Source organism: Oryzias latipes, chromosome 19, assembly GCF_053564925.1.
Source record: "Oryzias latipes strain Hd-rR chromosome 19, Olatipes_Hd-rR_3.1".
In the NCBI taxonomy this organism is placed as follows: domain Eukaryota; kingdom Metazoa; phylum Chordata; class Actinopteri; order Beloniformes; family Adrianichthyidae; genus Oryzias; species Oryzias latipes.
In genome coordinates, this window is record NC_136255.1 from 20595899 (window position 1) to 20615051 (window position 19153).

Consider the following 19153-nt stretch of genomic DNA (forward strand, 5'->3'; position numbering starts at 1 on the left):
TGTTCTTCTTAATACATCTGAGTCACTAAAGTGCCCATAAGGATCAAATTATCTTTTCTTGATTGTTCAATTAACCGGTGTGTAAGAACCAGATTTAAAAAAGTTTTATTTGTCCTTAAAAATGCAAATACAGTTTCTACAATTTAAAAATTGCAGTCTTATAAAAAGCTGTCCCTTTCAAATGTTTATACTTCAATTTCTCAATACAGTCTCTGTTAATATATTTTTATAAAAGAAAAAAAAATGCAAAAAAAAACACATCTGCTTTTTAAAATGAATCGCAAAAGTATTGATATGAGGAGTCAAGGCAGAAACTTTTTGAATCACAGCAAAGGTAATGCTTTTTAAAGTAGTAAATAAATTTGACTCTTGTGTATTTTCACATGTTATGCATGGTAATAAAGTTTTAAAGAAGGGCTGATTTCTGAGATATTCATGCTGCAAATTTAAAGCAGGCTGAAAGCCTTTAGTAAAGATGAGAAAACAGTTTATTATTGAGTAAAAAAATGTAAACACATTTGTCTATAGATCAGGGGTGTCAAACTCATTTTCAGCAAGGGCCACATCAGCATAGTGGCTGTCCTCAAAGGGCCAGATATAACTTATACATGTAACTAAATGTAAAGAAAAATAACTATAACTATTCCTTAATGTTAAATAACTCATTATTGATTTATTAGAAATTGTTAAAGTGAAAACTACAGTTACATAGAAAACATGTTTGCTTGTTACTCTAGCACAAATCTTTTTAAATTTTGTCCGCTTATTAAAACCCACATAACCCCATTGATGAAGGATCAAGCTGTCCAAGTGAAAAAATAAAAAATAAAAAACTGAGCTAGAAAGAACATGTATTACACGTGTAACGTGTAAATGAATTTCTCCATCGTGGGATAAATAAAGTCATCTAATCTCATCTCATCTAATCTAATCTAATCTAATCTAATCTAATCTAATCTAATCTAATCTAATCTAATCTAATCTAATCTAATCTAATCTAATTTAATCTAACATTTTACAAAAAAATGTTGCACACAGCCTTGCATCCAACTGATGATTTGATGACACCCAATTCTCTGCATACACACATAAGACCTGCAAACATTGAATAATTACAAGAGGTCACACATAAATAATATGTAATCAACTAAAACATTTTTTTATTTTAAGAAATTAAAAGCTTTTATGCTGTCGCGGGCCACATAAAGTGACATGGTGAGCCACATTTGGCCCCCAAGGCCTTGAGTTTGACACATGTGCTATAGATGAAGTGTGTTGTGTTACTTTTTGTGTCTATATTTATGTATAAGAATGTATGAACTCTGTAATTAAATCTAAAAAAAAGTGTTATTGCTGTCTTGCTTTCTTTTAGAGTAAGAGTGTTTCGTTGAAAGTACATCAAAATAAGTGCCTTAAAAATCCTGTTATGAGGGAAAATTATAATGAGGTCAACTGTTGTGGAGATATTTACTAAGAAAAGGTGATTTTATACTTAATTATGATAAAAATTCAGCTATTAAAGACGATAAATGCCAAAAAGTGTGTTGTACAGGTGTATTTTGAGGCTCTTGCATTTTTTACTGACAAGGTTGCCATATATTAAATTTGCATTTCACTGTTAAATAGTGTGTACTAAATGTTGTCTGTCTGAAAAATATTTATATGCATAAGTTACATTTTTAACATCAAACTAATTTCTACAACATAATTCTTACATGTATTTATTTAAATATATTTTATATTATGTTCACTTTTTGTCCAGCAGGTGTCAGTGGTGAGATTATGGAATAGTAATTTGCCTACACAAAAGAAGAACAACGTGGTAAAATCCGGTGTCATGTGCTTGTTTTCTACACGTTTTTTTGTGTGAATTTAGTTTAACGGATCAATTAACTTTGCTGAAAAGTCGAGTTTGTCGGAACAAAACTTAACTCCACGCTGCTAGTTCCGTATGTTCGTGAAGTCGTGGCTAAATTTGATTTAAAAGAGAATTAACATAATGGAGTGTGGTAAGACGAGAAGAACAACATACATAGTCGTTTTTTTAATATAGTTTGCTCGGATGCTTTGTTTTTCTTGTGTTGTAACTTAAATCTGTGTTGGCTTTAGATTGGACCACGCAGAATCTTCAGAAGTTGTTCGCTTCGTTAAAAGCCAACATCCCAGCAGAGGAGGAAGCTTTCATTTACACCAAAGGACTGAAACAAGTCGACTGGGAGAACGTCGCTTTCCCCCCTTTTTCTGCTGAACAATGCCGGGAAATGTGGACATGTTTCATGCAAAAGGTGAGTCACGCGATTACTTCTTTGTTTCTTTTTCTGCATTTGACCAATTGTTGTTGTTATTGACGAATTTTACTAGGTGAAGGTAAACTACGGTGGCCCTGAGGTACAAATCACAACAACAAATCACTCAAAGCAAAAAAATATTAATGACCACAACGATAAATTAAACAAGCAAAAAAAAAAAAACATTTTATTTTAGAATTCAAAACTAAAATCCAGGAACCAAAACATGTCGGAAAACAAAAGTAATTTCTAGAAATTAAAATGATGTTAAAAAATGAGACAAAATAAGCAACCTAAAAAAGCTTGGCACTTTGGGACATCACTGATTGATTGGATGATGAGGTTTGAGTTTTGAAGAAGAGAGTGAGAAGAAGGGTGTTTAGCCTGAACTGTGGAAAAGATTTGTTCAAGCAATCACCAAACTACTTCTTTAACCCTTGTGCTATCTTAGATGACCCCACCCTTGCATTGACGTGTTCTCTCTACCATGACAAAGGTGGATTAAGGTGGAAAGATTTCATGTAATCCATGGACACCAGTGAAGATCACAAATCATTGAAAAAATAAAGGTTCAACACTCTGTCTAGTGGGTCTAGATGACCCAACCCCCAATGTTAAAGTGCCTAGGATAGCACAAAGGTTAAGCGAGAAATGTAACAAAAATCTTCTGTGTGATATAGCCATGCTAAAGAACTTCTGGTAGAAAAGTTAAACAAACAGCATTATCAGTGACTTCCCATAACACCTACCTTTTCTGGGTTCTCACTTTGTAACATTTTATTTGGATTTCAGGATACTACTTTTGTTTGCCAAAATGTTTCCGGCACCTACAAGCTTTTTCAGCATTTTGTCATCTGCTCCTTAATCACAATAAACAAATACTCGGAAATGCAATTTCTGAGCTTAATTTCTTCATATGTCATCCATCATGAGAAAAATGCTACAAAAACATGCTACAATAATAATTTTCATCAGTGTTTTCATCGAGTGATTGTGATTTGTACTTCCGTAGGTAACTGAGTAAATGAAACTTGTCACGACCCACCTGTGCTTAAATATAGACAAAATGAGCATTTTCTACATTTAGTTTTTGACCCCTGCAGCTGAAAGGAAAGTCAACATATTTTAGGAGATTTACAGGATTTTTAAAATCATTTTACATTTTTTGCAATAGCCAAATAATGCTTTACAAAACCTTACATTTATTATATTCACCAGATGCTTATATTTTTGGTTGTTTTCTACAGATGCGCAAGATTCGGTCCCTAAAAGAAATTGTTGAGGAAGCTGAAGGTCTCGTTTCCACTCCGAATCCCAACGACACGGTGAGTGCTCCAAAAAGGTTGTCTTAACTTACTCAAGTTTAGGCAACCAGGGTTGTTGCATTGAAATGACGTATCTGTCTCTTTAAACACCCACTCCAATGAACATTGTGTTTTTAAACATGCATTTTTTTTCACGTATAAAGAAAATTAAGCTCAAAAGTGCATTTCTGAGTATTTCTTTATTCCAATCGCTGTGAATCAGGAGCAGACGAAAAAATACAGTTGGAAAAAGCCTGTAGGTGTGACGTCGAAGGTACAATCAGTGGGGTACAAGCTCCCTGATCTGTTCCATTCTGATGCATCCACTTGCATCAGATGTAATGCTAAACTACAATCAGGGATGTCCACTTGGTGGGGGTTGTGAGGGGCTGTAAGCTAGTGGGGGAGAGTGTAAACAAGGGGATGGTTTTTGCCTAAAAACAGATGATTGGAGTGGGACTTTAGATGTGGCCAGAACGTTCTTTAGAAAGCGATTGAATGCTATTACATCTGTGACTTGGCAGCAAATCTTGTTTTTTGTTCCTTGCAGATTCAGTCCCAGTGCCCAAAGATCCCTCTTCCTCCAAATGCTCTCTATTTGGAAGCAAACTTGGAAAAATTTAGAAGGAAGCACCCAGAACGTGACACACAAAGCCTTCTTGAATTATCATCCAAGAAGTTCAATAATCTACCAGAAGAGGAGAAGGTACGGTCTTTCAGGGGTTTGCTCTTACCAAAAAAAAAACAGGCACAAAGCATTTTTAAACAAACAATTGCCTTTTTGACTGTTTTCAGGCCAAGTTTGAGGAAAAACACATCCTTGAATGTGTGGAATATAAAAAAAAGATGGAACTGTTCTGGTAAATAAAGCAGCAAGCCTGATTTATTAAAGGTGCTTGTTATTCTTAAAGGAAAATAATTTGTCTTTCAGCCAAAATTATGTTTGTCCTGCCCCTCAGAAGAAAAGCCAATCAAGAAAAAGGGCTCCTCTTGCAAGTGTAAGACGTCAGAACATTCGTGCCTTATCCCATAGCAGTTGTACATTAGTGTGATTGGTTTACATAAATGCAATGTCTCTCGTTGCTGCAGGATAAAAAACATCCAGACGTGCCTCCTAAACCTCCTACGTAAGTCACACTCTCTAACAACAATTTGTCATTTGAAAAAGAAAAATCCATTCCTAAATCATCCAAGTTGTCATCATCATCTGAAGTCAGTGGATACTCCATGTATATCATTATTACATTTTTACTGCAGCACAAAGGATGACGACATATTAAACTCCAGGGGCTTGGTAACACGGCTTCTGTTTTGACCTGCAGAACTCCAGCCTGAAGAAAAGCAGGAAACAGGCGTCACGTGCCTAAAAGCAACTTCCTCAACACTTTCAAAACGATCGTTTTTAAAAAAACATGGCAGTGGCGTATATATTGCGCATTCCAACAAGAAGTCCTGTTAATGCTGCACCAAGTTAGCCATTGAGGTGTAGAAATTCTAATTTAGGTTACCTATTTTTTAAAGACCCACTCTCATGAAAGTCCTACTGTGGAGAACTTCTGATGAACTACTGTCGCTCTGCAGAAGCTATGTCCTAGAAAACGACTTAAAATTGCATAATCATATTTAAAAGACCTCTGGGAATGCTTTATAATAGATCAAAAGATGAGAAGAGTGTGACTTTAAATACCTTGTAGAAACGCTGACATAATGGTTTAATTGACCCCAACTGTCGGCAGAACTGAGGGAGAAGATCCACAGAAGAGCCGGTCCAAACGCATCTCTGAAGCCTTCTTTTGGCGTGAATTTGACATATTTGTGTAGACATGCATGAATCCTCTGCTGCTGCAACACCTGTGTGACATGAATCTCAACTTGTGTCTTCTCTCTAGTAACGGATATGTGCTTTTCTGCAAGGAACAGTCTTCGTCTGTTAAAAATGTAGCAAAAAGCAGATATATTAAAGAGTGGGCTCGCCTCTGGCGAGATTTGAGTCAAAAGCAGAAGATGGAGTACGCTGAGCGCTGCCGTGAGGTGAGAAGCTCGATTCTTTTAGCAGCATTTATATGAAACGGCCCCCGATGTTTCCGTTTCATTCCTAATGCAGCCCTGCAGAGTCATTGTGCTTGTAGATCCGAATAAGATTATATTCAGAATAGTACTTGCAGTTTACATTTGTTTCTCAAGTTGTCCCGTCATTGGCTGAAAATGATGTTGTCAACCACCTAGCTTTCTAAAGATGGGCAGGACAAACGTGTGCCAGCTGTTGGAATTCCATGTTTAAGTACAATTTTGATCAAAAATTCCAAAGTATTTGTTTGAAGCTCATAAAAATCAGCTTAGATAAGTATTTAACCACAGAGGAGTAAAAGTGGTTATTACCTGGTGAACTCATCTGGCCTCAGTCACTTTCAATACCAGTTTAGTTGATTCAAACAGGAAGTAAAACATTTTAACTCAGGGGGGGGCTCTGAACCAAAATGAGTTTGACACCCCTGCCTTAACCCTTTAACGCCTGAATTTACTTCCAGCTATGACAAAAAATCACCTACACTTTTCCTTTCGAGTAGACGCTAAATTAGGATAAGCTCGGAGCTGAAGGTATTGATGCATATCTGCATCAATAGGCAATAGGCAATAACTACTGAATGTTATCGGGACCTAGTTATTAAAAACAAATTCAAATGTTGACATCCAGAATAACTAAAAATAACTGTTTTGGGTAAAAAGAATTACTATATTTTAAAAATTCTTTTTTTTTTTTTTGAAAAGTAGTAATGCTTGAATGCAAACACAAGCAAAGTGATACTTATAATGGTTTCATTCTGTCTTCTGTTCAATTCTTACAGCTGAATGAGGAGTACAACATCAAGATGAGTGCATACCTGGAGGTAACTTGTAGAATTTGCAATAATCTGCAGAGGACAAGCTTTATATGATAATTTTTTTGTTTCTTAGAGGCTTGATGAAGAGGAGCGTCAGCTGTTCATCAAAGAGAATAAAATCTCTGCAAACAGAAGGAAAAAGGTAGGGTCTGTTGTTTTTCTCTTACATTTATCTTAAACGAAAAATTTGTGGAACTGTTTAAAAAATGATGTTTTGATATGTTTTTATAGAGAAAACGTCTCTAATATGAGTTAAAACTTTTTTTCCTCGTTTATTTTTGATCAAGAAATGCTTCTATTTTTTTCTCAAGATGGAGTTAAACTAAGTTCCTTTTTGGGAAATATCCAACTTTAGGCTATATTTAAAATGTAAAACTTTACAAATGTGCTGGTCTAAATTAAAATGATATAGAAATGTGCTCAAATGACTTTATATCAACATCCGATATTAACATAAAAGTATTTCAAGCTCCCTTCTCGCTTTTGGAAAGGGTTCTTCTAAAAATGGCGGCTATGATTTGCTCTTGCAGCCTGGTGGATTGGGAGCCTTAAAAAGATGGCTGGCTGAGCCGAAGATGCCGGCTCTGTGAGTACGACCTCCAAAAGTGCTGGTCAAAAAAAAATGAACGGGATTTGTTTACACATTTTCTATTTTTCCCCTTTTCCAGATGTGGAAACAGCATCTTCTGCCAAGAACAGATGGCGCTTCTCAAAGAAGACATTCCTGATTTGAATGAGCGATTCTGCAAGGCTATGAAAACGTGGAACAGCCTTTCAAACGAAAAGAAAGCAGATTACCAACGAAAGAAGAAAAAAAAGATTCAACAATACTCGGAAGAGCTGCAGAATTGGTTTTCGGTATTTATGAATGTTTCATTTCTGTCACATTGAATGTTTGAACCTTGATGATGTTAACAGTATGATTTTGTTTGTTCCTAAAACAGGCCCTGACACCACGACAGAAGAGGGAATACTGGATGTCGAACCGATATGTAACTGCCTTTGAATTCTGTCTTATTTGCTTTAATTTTTTTTTTTTTTTCCCTCAAAAGGTGGCAGCTTATCGATCTCAACCCTTAAACACCAGAGCTTTTGTGTCAATGTTGACATTCTTTTGAATACCGTAACTCTAAAACAATTTACGCTATTCATGTAATTCCATCGCATCGGTGCAAAGCCGATACGAAAATCGTTTTTTCTCTGCGTCAGAATCAGCTGATTCGCGTTGATCCCGCAAACGTTCGAAGAGTTACTGTAGACCAGAGAGCGTGGATTGTTTAGGTTTCGCCAGAGACGGCTCACGTGTTAAAGGACTAAGTTTATGTTATGACTAAATAATAGGGGTCTAACAAATAATAGATAAATTGATTTCGATTCCTAGAGTCAAATCAGATCGATCTGTCTGAGGCAGAATTGAATTAACCAATAACATTAAAAAAAAGGAAAAATTGATTATTGAATCGAAAAAGGAAAATGCCAAATTGATTGAGACATGCTAGACTTATTTTAATCTTGCATAAAAACGACCAAGTGCCATCATGGATTTGCAATTAATTTTTGCTTGTTTGTAAAAATATTTAATTGATTAACTTGCAAGAAATACAAGGAATCCAGATAAATACCTGGATACTGAACCTCTGAGTCACGCTGGATCGACCTTAGGTCAGTGAGTGGGATCGTTTAAAATAAACCAAAATTGAAAGTGAATCGAATTGGCAACCACAAATATCGAATCAGATAGTTTGTTAAAATGAATTGTTACGCCCCTACTAAATAAGCAAGACAGTTTTTTAACGACAAACTGAAAAAATCACCTCTAGCTTTTAGGCATGGTGGTGGAAGGATGATAATTTGGTGAATTTATATGTTTATGGTTTTGTGCAGCTGCAGTCCTTTAACATCAAAGATGTGACCAGCAAAACAAACACGTTCTTTGAACTATTGTAAGTCTGTAAACGTTTATGCAGTCAACGTAAATCTGCTGATGGCTTTGCACTAATATGCAACACTTTACGTTCGTAGAATTTCGGTGCAAAGTTGCTGGTTGGTGCGTCAGAACCAGCTGATTTACGCTGATTGTGTCAACAGTTAAATTTTCATTAAGATCAGAGGATGCTGATTTAAGCCACTACTGCTAAATGGCTGAAGGAGAAAGAAGAGTTTATCTAGTTAATATGTAGACTTAAAATCAATGAAGATGCTTAATCTTAACCAAGGTTAAGGTTTCCATAAGTCATTGCATTGAACTGTAGTAAATTCAAATCCACAAATCGGTTGTTTAAAAAGGTGAATCCACTCACTGGGTCATAAAGCCTATCAGACAATTATGCTTTTATTTGTTGTTGTTGCATCAAACTTTGATATTTTCACCACTTTAACTTAATGGAAATGTTTTGACATTTTGTTTTCCAGAAAAGGAAATATCTGGGTACAAATGAAGCCTCACTCAATAAAGTGCCGCTGTGCGAACCTTCAGTAAGTTCAGTTTAAACGTAAAACTCCCTTATAAAACTCCCATAATCAGGGGATAAACGTTTTGAGATTGATGCATGAAGTAGAAATGTAATATATAAAGAAAGAATGTGTTTGTTGCCTGCATTCCAGGATTCAGAAGATGAAGATATTGTGATCAGCAGCAGTGAAGAAGAGGAAAACACTTTGACCTTTGGCGAGGTGGTTTACTTGCACTGTTGGGGGGTTTTCTCAAATGCAACAAGACCAGACATCTATACGTTTTTTTTACTTTATTTTTAAAATATTTTTCTTAACACAGAATACAGCTGTAAGAACAAAAGCAAAGACAAACATAAGTAGCGGGGAGCAACTAAAACATTGTTTCAAGACCGGTCCGAAGGAGCAGAATGTTGTGTCCATTTCTTCCATCGATCTTCAAGTTGTTGTGCATCTAGCCCTAAGTAATGCGTTATCTTCTCCATGGAGAAAATTTCCTCCATAATGTCTCTCCATTGCTGCAGTGTCTGCATTTGACTTCTCAGCCAGTTTCTTATTGCCTTTTTACAGGCTAGTATCATCACCTTGAACAGGTACTTGTCTTCTGGTTAAATGACGTCCGTTGTTAGGCCAAAGTACAGTATCTGTGGATCCATGACTATCTCACATCCTAGGATATCCTGAAAAGTTTTGACCATATCTTCCCAGAAAGGAGAAATATTTCTACATGACCTGAAGATGTGTGAATGGTTAGCGTTAAAGTCCCACACAGCCTCCAGCATTGTTGTGGGGTTCCCAGCTGTTTACTCTTTATGTGAGGACTAATAAAAAACCTTGTCAAGTTTTTCCATCTAAATTCTCTCCATTTTCTAGAACATGTGGAGCTATGCTGTAGTCCACAGATTGAATGCCATTCATCTTCTGACAGTGAAATTTGTAATTCTGATTCCCACTTTTGTTTTATATACAGAGAGTTATATCCATTACAGTTTAACAAGCAATTGTAGTTTGGAAACAACTTTTGAATGTAGCTTCTTATAAGAACCTGTCAGCATTTCTATTAACTTGCTTCCGTCTTGACTAAGATATTTCTTGATCTCCGTATTGTAAAAGTGCCTTAATTGGAAATGCCTGAATAGGTCAGCCGACATCTTAACGTTTTTACATTATGACCTGATTAAATTTGTTCAGCTTCTGTGGAAGACAGATAAACCTAGAAAACTTTTCATAACTATATTTTAAATGTGAAATGCATGAAAAACAAGGTAGCATATCAGAAACAATCAAGTTTGATCCGTTTTGTTTGCAGTTCTGTGTTAAATGACTGTTGTTGATTCACAGGAAGAAGACTATGGAGAGGAAGAGGAAAATTTCGAAATCCACATGTTTGAGGTCTAAACGGCACCAACAACATTTGGATGTTAGAGTGACAGATTTATACTGGAGAGTAGAAAATTCTTCTAATAAGTCCTGATGGAAGATTTCTACTACCTGCAAAAACTCTGATGTTTTGTGTTTCATCTTCGTGAATGTTAGAAGAATGTTGGAGCAAAAAGTATGATTATTGATGACATGCAAGAAACTATTAAAGAGCCTTATGTAAAAAATGTGCAGTAGTGTATTTAAGGCAGCTGTCAACCCTGGAAAAGCTCTGGCAGATTTGTTGGATCTTAAATGGCTTAAATCCTGCTCCATCATTTTTTGATCAATATTTTCAAAGTGTTCCCAGTGGTCTTTTGATTATGATTGCACTGTGTCTGAGCAAAAAAAAAAAAAACTGTCGTTCTCTGGGACATGTTTTTTGCAGAGCAGCAGTAGTTTGTTTAGAACAACCTCTGAGTTATTGTTGGGACTGTTGGCGTGGAGTAAGCCTGCCTTCATTTCCCTTCTTCTCTATGTTTTAACCCCGTCCCAGTATTTTTTTTCCTCAACTTTATTGAACAAAGCATAAACATACAAAATCCAGCATCAATGAATCAGAAAGAACATCAGCAGTGAAAGTCAACGTCATCAATTCAAACTTATTGAATCATCTCAAATAAAAAAACAAATAATCAGAAAAATATCCATAATAGAATATGCTGTTAGAAAAATAAAGTATCTTAAAATATATAAAAGGGATTACAAAATAATGATAATAATGTTTGTAATACAAAGTTTTCTTAGAGGAGGGGATTACCTATCAAACAAAAAAGCACAAATGATTTCAGTGTTACTTGCTTTAGGTGTGTTAATTTTTTTAATACATTCATAAAACTGGAGCATCTCGATCTTAAACATGGTGAAGTTGGGAGTTGTTTTTATTATTCTGAACTTATGAATGTAAAATTTGGAATGGAGAAGTAACGAATTAATACTTTTTTCTACTTTTTTATCATCCGAATTAAAATATGCGACTATTTGTTTCAAATTTAAAGCAATGTTACAGTTAAATTTGCTGTTTACAAAGCGTTCTGATTGGTTCCAAAATTCACGGGAAAGTTTACAAAAGTAGAAAAGATGAAGAACTGATTCAGGGAAATCAATACAAAAACTACAATTATTTTCTATATTTCAGAATTTGGATATAAACATATTTGTGGGGTAAATGTTATGTAGAATTTTTTGTGTATTTCTTTAACTTTGTTATTTATACAAAATTTATCTGGCAAACCCCCGTCCCCGTCCCAGTAGCCCATTGAAGCGACAACAAAAATGACAATAAATTGGAGAAATTCAGCCATAGAGTTTTGATCCAGACGCTAGCTTGGAAGAGGAAAACAAAGACAATGACGGATCATGCGACAAGAATATGTTAAAAACACCAAAAATCTTCAGTTAAATGTGTTCACCCATCTGAACCATGACATTTTTTAATAGGTGCCACTAAAAATGTGTTGGTTGGACAACACATTGAACCGCCACTCTCCGTATTGTTTTCAGCAAGTAATGCCTGAAGTTAATGAGTTTTCAAGTTGCATTTAATGGACAGCTCCATAATCCGAACTCCGTGGTTGGCCACCCAGCAGTCTTCATTTTAGGAGATTGTGAGAGTAAGTACTGTTTAAAGTACAGATATATGTTTGTAATTAGGAGTGTTTTATTTACATGTGTATTAATTTGTATTTTATTTACAATTTTGTTTTGAATTTCAACTTACAGTTCGAAAAATACGGTTTTGAAGCCTGAACTTTGAAGGGCTCGCACGCGGTCACGTGACAGCCGCCGACAAAAACAGTGGAGTGAACAAAAATCCCCCGGCAGTCAGCGCGGCAAAATACACCATCGGTGTTGGAGCTCGTGCTGCGATCGATTGCTACCGTCTGATCTCTGGTGCAAAGATGGATGCCTGCCGAAACAGGTAAATAAACTCAATTAAAGGATTTACCGCAGAGCATTTCCCCCCTATAGAGTTCTGCATTGTACCTTTTTATATATGCCGCGTTTTAAAACGTTCGGGCGCGTGTCGGACAGTCACAGTGCCGCAGTTTGTTTTCGGAGACAAGCTGTAATGAGGTGTTTCTTTAGCTTGTGTTAATAGTTTAATTTATTTTTTAATATATAATTTAACCTCTTTGTTGCTGTCAGTCTTTGTGATTAGGTAGCACCTTCCTATAAGTTGACCTCGTAGTCTTGAACGCAGCATTCAAGCTAACCTCCACCTAACTGGCATTGTAGTTTCTCCATTCGTATCGTTACGTAGCCACGCTCTTTGTTTTCCTCAACGATTGACCTGAGCTGCGTTGATTTAATGGTAAAGCCCTGCGCAGGAGTGGGCGTTGAGCCGTTCGCCTAAAGTTTTCAGTTTTGTCGATGTTTTTCAGGTTATAAGCGTAACGAAGTAACTCCCGAGGCTCCCAGTTCAATTGTGAGTTTCCCCACACATTTAAAGGCACAAACGTGTGAGTCAGTCAGTGCTGCTAACTCTGCGCTTCCCCTCTGCTGCAGCCCTGATTTGGCCCATGCGTGCAGCGCTACAGCATGACCACAGCGTTGGCTGTTCATCTGGTAGTTCTGGCAAATGAAAATGGAGGATTGTTCTGTGTCCAGCCTGGACAACAGCAAGCTGGAGGTACACTGCAGCACAGCCACACTCCTAGTACTGCAGGAGGGGGGTTCATGTCCCCTTCTTGAGGAAAAAAACAACTGACCTTTCTAAATGACTTTTTCATGTTTTCATTCCAAAACCAATTCTGTTTAGTTATTTAAAATAGATTTAGCATAACTAATTATAAAAACTAAACACAGATGAGCTGATTACTAATAAAGTTATAAATTGTTACTCTAAAAGTAGTATTTTCGTCTGAAAATAATCTGTTTAAAGACCCACTTCGATGAAAATCATGTTTTTAACATGTACTTGTGTCACTTTTATCATGATGGAGGACATATAGCTTACAATTGCATTTCTGAGTTGTTGTTTTTTTTATTCAAATTGTGAATCAGAAAAAATGCTGTTGGAAAAAGATTGTAGGTGTGACTTAGGACCTCCAACGGCAAGCCACAAGCTTCCTGATCTGCTCCATTCCGATCCATGTGTGTCTTTGTTTTCCTCATCTGGGCTGGTAAATGGCTCCAAACTCTACGGCCCAGATTTTGCTCACCGTTTTTGTTGCACCTGTAATGTTAGGTTTGGGATTGTGAGGGGCTGTTGGGTAAATGGAGAGCATGTCAACAAAGTGATGATGGGAAGTGGAGGAAGGCTTACTCTGCACCATTTCCACCAACAACTCAGAGTGAATTTCTAATGAACTGCTGCCACTCTGCAGAAACTATGTCTTAGAAAACGACACAGGTTTATCGATTTTGGCTAAAAACAACTTTACCATGATTAAAAGTCCAGTCGTAATGCTTTTACAATAGATCAGAGATGAACGGAGTGGGACTTTAAAAGAATCTAATTACATTTATTGTTCCAGTTTCTCATTCAGGCTTGATTTAGTCGAGATATTTTAACACGACAATCTTTGTCCCCCTTGTCAGGGCCTGGCTCAGGACATCCTGTCTGAGCTGGTAGAAGATGCATGTTTGGGTCTTTGCTTTGAGGTCCATCGGGCTGTTAAGCAGGGCTATTTTTTCCTGGATGACACGGACCAAGAAAGCATGAGGGACTTTGGTTTGTATATCCTGTTTTATACTTGATAACTAATTGTTAAGTAGAGGGAAAAATTATTAGGAAAGTTTTGCTTATCTGCTTAGAAAAACCACTCTCGTGTAGAAGCATTCAATCCTGCTACATTTTTTGTATTTATTTAACTTTATTGACCGACTGAAAAGGATCATTAACAGCTGATTTCACCTTCCAGAAATTGTGGACCAGCCAGGACTGGATGTTTTTGGCCAGGTGTACAATCAGTGGAAAAACAAGGAGTGTGTTTGTCCCAACTGCAGCCGAAGTATCGCAGCTTCACGATTTGCCCCGCACCTGGAGAAATGCCTGGGAATGGGGCGGAACAGTAGCCGCATAGCCAACCGCAGGTAGGAGAGCGAAATGGCTAAAAGGTCAACCACAGAATGGTTAACTTAAGTCCTGATAATATTCTTCTAGTATTCCACATCAGCTCTTTAGAAGGCAACAAAAAGACACAAGAAAAAGTTTATTTTTTTAAAGGAAAACCTTTAGAAAAAAGTTTGATTTGTAGTCAATCAAATAAATCAAACTGATTTACTGAATTTTTTTTTTTTTTAACAGAATAGTAACTGGTAACAACACCAACAACAAGTCAGAAAGTGACCAAGAGGATAATGATGACGTCAATGATAATGACTGGTCTTACGGCGCAGAAAAGAAAGGTGATTTCCCGCTGCTGCATGAAAATTCACATAAATCTACTATTCCAATTGCCTTTACTATAATCTTCATTCAAACGGCTTTATTTTGTAGCAAAGAAAAGGAAATCTGATAAGGTAGGTTTGTTGTTTTTGTTATTTTTTTTTTTTCATTTTTCAGAATAAAAGTATGTGGAACTAACCCTTATTTCCTAACAAATGAAACCTTTTTTTTCCCCAGAATCCAAACTCGCCAAGAAGATCTAAATCCTTCAAGCATAAAAGCAGTGAGTACCTGTAAAAATCACCTGTTCTAAGAGGCTTTAATATTTGAATCTCATTTTTTACGATGCAAAGATAAAAGCAACATTCATTTTATTTTTAAAAAGCTGAAATTCTTACTTTGGATTGGAAGCTGAGATTATTTATAGGTTAAACACAACCCTCTTTTAGGAGCTGAGGGTTCTGGCCTGGATCTGCAACCATTTTAAAATGTAAGTTACTGCGTGTTTACACAGCCCTTTGTGTTTTTTTTTCCTACCTAATGAAGTGACCAAACCTACTCTTAACAAAAGATCTGTTGGTTGAAACAATAAAACTGATTTCAAAACAAATTGATTAGGTACAAAAGTTTTTAAAATGCTGACAAAGTTGTTTATTTGAATTTGAAGTAAAAATCTACGGTGGCCCAGAGGTGCAAATCACATCTGGAAATCACTTAACGCAAAAACAGATTAAAGATCACAGTAGGCCTGCACAATAAATCGCAAATTTATTGTTATCGCGATATCCACCTGTGCAATTCGCATATCGCAAAAGCCAGCAAAAAGTTAGATAAATGGTCACCTTAAATGTGCTAAAACAATCGTATGGCAGCTGGAAGTATTTAATGAATCAAAGAAATCCCCTAATGTGTTCGATCAATCGGATGGACGCTTTTAAATTATTGACCAATTGGATGGAGCCTTTTTACAGAATATTTGATGCTCACTTCCTATGTAGATGAGGGTCATTAGACGTATAATTTAAGGTATGTTGACTCAAACTATTGTAGTGAAATGGAAATGTATTATTTAGTTGTTTTGCTATTCGTTCATGTGTAGCAAGTTATACCGTCATTGCAAGATTGTTAATATCGCAAATCACAACTTTTCCTCGTATCGTGCATCCCTAGATCACTGCCACAAATAAAACGGCAAAACAAAATTAAATTCAAAAAAAGGAAACAATACAATTTAGAAATCGTAACAAAATTCCGGAAACCAAAACGTAAAAAATACATTTTTCGAAACAAAAGTAATTTCTGGAAATCAGAAAGTCATTTTAAAAAATAAAACGAAATAGGAAACCAGCAAAGGTAGGTTATATGGGACATCGCTGATTGGATGATGGCGTTTGAGGAAAGCAGAAGGATGTTTTGCCCGAATCATCGAACTTTTGTTTGAAAGAAATGTGATGGTAGATATTGTCGTGCAAAATACATTCCAACAGGAAATATGAACAAAAGTAATCATCCAATCAGTGATGTCAGTTTGTTTGTTTGCTTTTTTTTTATTGTGATTTCCTTTTTTAAATTACATTTTGGTTTCTGGAATTTTGTTGTGAGTTCTAAAATGTAACGTTGCCTTTTTGGATTGCTCTTGTGATCTTTTTTATGTTTTTGCGTCTGGTGATTTGTTAATGTGATTTGAGCTTCAGGGCCACCGTAAAAATCAGATAAAGAAGTGTCTGTGGGGGAGAAAAGAGAAAACCTGGAGTTAAACTAAAGAGGGTGGCAGTCTGTCGGGGTTGGAAATATCAGAATGGGCCCAGAAAATCTAAAAGTTACAACAAAACAGATGGAAAAGAAAGTAGCAGAGATTGGTTTTTAATTCACTCTGATGCTCCATGCAGCATCCAATACTATTGTATGTACTTACAGTTAGAATAGGTTTGGTTAAAAATCTTGGTTCAGGCTTTTTTTCTTACACAGCTCTCTTCAGATGAAAGAGAGTTGGCGTTGTAGAATTCCTGCTGGGCACGAATCGCAATTACTTTCTCCTTCACGATCACTTTTCCAACGAAAATTTTGAAAAGGACGCAACCCATAGGTCACTACAAAATCCGAGTCCCTGATTGGTCAAAGGTCAACTAGTTAAACAATCAACAATGGATGCACGTTTTGAACGTAGAGAGCGGAGATATTAGAAGGCAGAAACCCAAAACGTGCATGTACCTGCAGTTTCATTGGCGGTGGTCGCGTGAAGGCGTTGCCGATGCCGGTGTGAAGGTAGCCTAACGTACAGCTCCAGCTGCAAATGGACAGAATTTGTTCTAAATGTGGTCACAATATACTTTTTAGAAGCTGCACAAAAACAGCTGAAACATGTTATTATATGGAATGATTAGACAGGAAGTGATAGCTCAACACGATGCAACTTTCTAGGGAATTTGACTTCTGCTACATGAAAAGTTCTGCAGGTAGAGAAAAGCATGCCGTAGCCGCATTGGTTTTGCATATTAAAGATGTCTACAGAGTCCAATCTGGACAAAAATGAAAACCCTTGTTTGTGTCTTTAACCTCCAGAGTGTGATATGATTGATCTTCTGTAGGCATGATGGGCCCCAGACGCCGTTTGGACAACCAGGAGAGCCCACGCATGCTGATGAAAGACGAGGCGTTCTCTCAATAATCCGCTCGTCGTCCAATCACACGTGCTTTTTGTCGTCGCCGTTGTTGTGTGTGGCCAACGCACAGAGGGACACACAACAGAGACCAACAGCACTTCAGCGTTGGTTTTTAACGTCTGCAAACCATCGGACTTAGTGTTTTCTGCAACAGAAAAAATCTTCAACTCCAACTCTATACTTGACAAAAAAAACTTACTGAATCATTTTTTTAAAGTACTTTATTCTGCTTTTCCACTCAAAAAGTCTAAATAAACAAGGTAATACTGGGGCATTATGTTAATGTTCTTCTTATAAACAGCCCATCAGCAGTTAATTTATTCACTGGTATCACTTTCCTTTCACTGATTGTGGTCCATTTCCTTCACTTCCTCTTGATAGTGTTCAGCTGATTCATCAGCCTCTGCACTGAATAAATGTCATGGGTGATATGGAATTATTGCTTTTTCTTGTGAGGTTCCTCGTTTCTCCTCTTTAGCTTGTTTTGTTGAATAAAATCTTTTTTTTTTTTAAATCAGAAAAGATTTTTTAATTTTTCCAGCTCAAATGCAGTATAATGATTAGTTTCTGAGTCACAGCATCGACTGTTCTAATAATGTTGTTTTCAGAACAGCTCTGGCCTCCAGAAAGGTCTATGATTGCTTCTGAGTTGAGGGGTAAGGTTGTGCGGGTCCCCTAATCACTTTTGTTGAATTGAATTTTCTGAAATCAATTATCATGATTACCTGTTACACCTTCTGATCATAGACATGTAAAAAAAAAGGAAAGAATGAATGACATTCTTAATAGCAAATGTCTAAGACAGTCATTACTAATAGTTTGTCTTTTACTTTCGTGTTCACTGTCGGGGTTATATTTGTCACCACACTGCGTCTTGTCCTTCACCTGTGGAAACTTGTTTTCAGTTTTTTCTGTAACCTCGAGTTGTACAAGCAGCTTTTTGCTGCCTAATGTTTTTTTTTTCCTTTCCTTTGTGAATATATCAGCTTTTTTTAGCATTCAAACATGTCTTTATACCATGTGTTTACAATGTATGTAAAGGGTGCATATATCCTTGCTGTGATGTGATAGTGTAAATATTGTAATAGTTGAAATGCTGCTATCATGGCTCAGTTTGTTCATCTGTCTAGTACAATAAAAAATTTGCTACCTTGGTTTGAGTGTCGCTGGAACCCAGCTTTACACTTCCTCGCTCTGGTGACATCACTGCGACTTGGCCTTCAGCGTTTTTGAACGCTGGACAGGATTCTCAAACCCATGAATTCCAATTATTGTAAAATCATTTATTTGCAAAAAATCCTAAATATAGAATCACTTTATGAATAAGATCTGGTAGGAAAGTGTTATGCTTTTCTATTGCTTTGTCTGTTTTGTATGGGGTGTTCAAGGGCAGCTGTTTATGAGTGGGTGGACTGAAAGACCTTTTTATTTTTTGTTTCATGCTACTGAAAAGTTTCATTAATTGACCCTCCCGAAGAACCAGCTGCCTTTTGTTCACAAAAGACAGTAATCTCTGCATACAGATACAAATAAACCTCAAATTTTCATATTAAATAAAATGCTGAAAAAGAAATCTTGTAAAATTCTACAAAAACATGTTTCCATAAGATGTTGCAAAAAAAACTTTGCAGAAAAAACTGTCATCTTAAATCCCTGAGGGCATTTAAGTTTTTTTATTTATTTAATTTTTTTGGTAAATGTATTTAATTATTTTCCAAGGACAAACTGATATTATACAGGGCTGATGTCAATTGTAAAAAAATATAAATAAAATACAGACTACAGTATTAAATTTCTAGTTTAATATGCCATA

General features: G+C 36.3%; 2 protein-coding genes across 7 annotated transcripts; both read left to right on the forward strand.

Moving 5' to 3' along the window:
- Nucleotides 1-1782: 1782 nt before the first annotated feature.
- On the forward strand, nt 1783-10870 carry LOC101159471 (nucleolar transcription factor 1). Of its 3 annotated transcripts, XR_013651528.1 has the most exons (18): nt 1783-2009; nt 2110-2285; nt 3536-3613; nt 4143-4298; nt 4388-4452; nt 4524-4590; nt 4682-4719; nt 5482-5623; nt 6439-6480; nt 6548-6616; nt 7005-7060; nt 7143-7332; nt 7419-7466; nt 8887-8949; nt 9079-9147; nt 9248-9389; nt 9496-9739; nt 10267-10406. XR_013651528.1 is itself a non-coding variant. In XM_011488004.4 (17 exons), exons 1-17 carry the CDS (start codon nt 2000-2002, stop codon nt 10314-10316), a joined length of 1461 nt encoding a protein of 486 aa, XP_011486306.1. In that variant the 5' UTR covers nt 1783-1999; the 3' UTR covers nt 10317-10870. The 3 variants fall into 3 exon arrangements, 2 of the variants coding, with proteins under 2 accessions (XP_011486306.1, XP_004080304.1); XM_011488004.4 differs by lacking the exon at nt 9496-9739 and having other exon boundaries at nt 10267-10870; XM_004080256.5 differs by lacking the exons at nt 9248-9389; nt 9496-9739 and having other exon boundaries at nt 10267-10533.
- A 1037-nt stretch (nt 10871-11907) lies between these two features.
- On the forward strand, nt 11908-18494 carry atxn7l3b (ataxin 7 like 3b). Of its 4 annotated transcripts, none has more exons than XM_011488002.4 (11): nt 11908-11957; nt 12067-12265; nt 12729-12772; nt 12853-12976; nt 13888-14020; nt 14211-14382; nt 14597-14697; nt 14789-14811; nt 14915-14960; nt 15127-15167; nt 17240-18494. In XM_011488002.4, the coding sequence occupies exons 4-10, from the start codon at nt 12926-12928 to the stop codon at nt 15162-15164; spliced, it is 564 nt and encodes a 187-aa protein (XP_011486304.1). In that variant the 5' UTR covers nt 11908-11957; nt 12067-12265; nt 12729-12772; nt 12853-12925; the 3' UTR covers nt 15165-15167; nt 17240-18494. The 4 variants fall into 4 exon arrangements, with proteins under 4 accessions (XP_011486304.1, XP_011486303.1, XP_078793580.1 ...); XM_011488001.4 differs by having other exon boundaries at nt 17266-18494; XM_078937454.1 differs by lacking the exon at nt 15127-15167 and having other exon boundaries at nt 17266-18494.
- Nucleotides 18495-19153: the final 659 nt, after the last annotated feature.

Excerpts from the sequence above, each read along its gene's own strand:
- LOC101159471 (XM_011488004.4), top strand. Across the intron at positions 7,333-7,418 it reads AGCTGCAGAATTGGTTTTCG|GCCCTGACACCACGACAGAA; the intron begins GTATTTATGAAT and ends TTCCTAAAACAG. Across the intron at positions 8,950-9,078 it reads TGCCGCTGTGCGAACCTTCA|GATTCAGAAGATGAAGATAT; the intron begins GTAAGTTCAGTT and ends CCTGCATTCCAG.
- atxn7l3b (XM_078937454.1), top strand. The coding sequence starts at position 12,926 with ATGAAAATGGAGGATTGTTCTGTGTCCAGCCTGGACAACAGCAAGCTG. Across the intron at positions 14,698-14,788 it reads TTACGGCGCAGAAAAGAAAG|CAAAGAAAAGGAAATCTGAT; the intron begins GTGATTTCCCGC and ends TTTATTTTGTAG. Across the intron at positions 14,812-14,914 it reads AGAAAAGGAAATCTGATAAG|AATCCAAACTCGCCAAGAAG; the intron begins GTAGGTTTGTTG and ends TTTTTTCCCCAG.